Source organism: Mesitornis unicolor, unplaced genomic scaffold (assembly GCF_000695765.1).
Source record: "Mesitornis unicolor isolate BGI_N332 unplaced genomic scaffold, ASM69576v1 scaffold38521, whole genome shotgun sequence".
Lineage (NCBI taxonomy): Eukaryota > Metazoa > Chordata > Aves > Mesitornithiformes > Mesitornithidae > Mesitornis > Mesitornis unicolor.
In genome coordinates, this window is record NW_010163788.1 from 5,640 (window position 1) to 6,296 (window position 657).

Sequence of the window (657 nt, forward strand, 5' to 3'; positions counted from 1 at the left end):
AGGTTCTAGAGAATTTAAGGTTCATAGCTCTCCAGTTTGCAGCATTCACTTGAACTGCGTAGCTTCCTGCTAAAAACTGCATCTCAATTTATCACCTATCTTCTTTTTTAAGTAAAACATGAAATGTAGCAGTGTATCCAGCTTCTGTGTGGGCTTATTAGGGGTGAGTCTTTTTAATGAGAATATTTATTTTTAACACTAAATTGTGTGAGATGGGTGAAATTTGAGATAAGCTTTCTATCTTACTGATTTTTAGATATGTAGTGTTATTAACTTCTAAAATATTGGATGTCTTAATTTGACTTTATTTACCAAGCTTAGATTTTTAATCAGTACAACTACTAAAGCTTCTGTCCTTATATTTCAGCTTGTATCCATGAAAACGCCTAGAGAAGATGGCTGATGTAAGCCTGAAGGAAGCCACACTAATAGTTGGTGTGGTGGCAGCCTGCTACTGGAACAGTCTCTTTTGTGGCTTTGTTTTTGATGATGTTTCAGCAATTTTGGACAATAAAGATTTGCATCCTTCTACTCCATTAAAAAATCTGTTTCAGAATGACTTCTGGGGCACTCCAATGTCTGAGGTAAACTGTCAGATACTTCGAAACATTTAGCAAATGGAAAAAAAAAACCTTGCAGAGAGTTTTTTACACTCTT

The 657-nt window shown here is 35.2% G+C and overlaps 1 protein-coding gene across 1 annotated transcript in view; it reads left to right on the forward strand.

Annotated features, from left to right (window-relative positions):
• Positions 1 to 367: 367 nt before the first annotated feature.
• LOC104548153 (transmembrane and TPR repeat-containing protein 3) overlaps positions 368 to 657 on the forward strand; it is a gene marked incomplete at its 3' end in the record, with an annotated part of 15,039 nt that continues 14,749 nt past the window's right edge. Inside the window, exon 1 of the mRNA XM_010194091.1 lies at positions 368 to 584. Within this exon, the coding sequence (XP_010192393.1) occupies positions 396 to 584 (189 nt within the window). The remainder of the gene's footprint in view (positions 585 to 657) is intronic.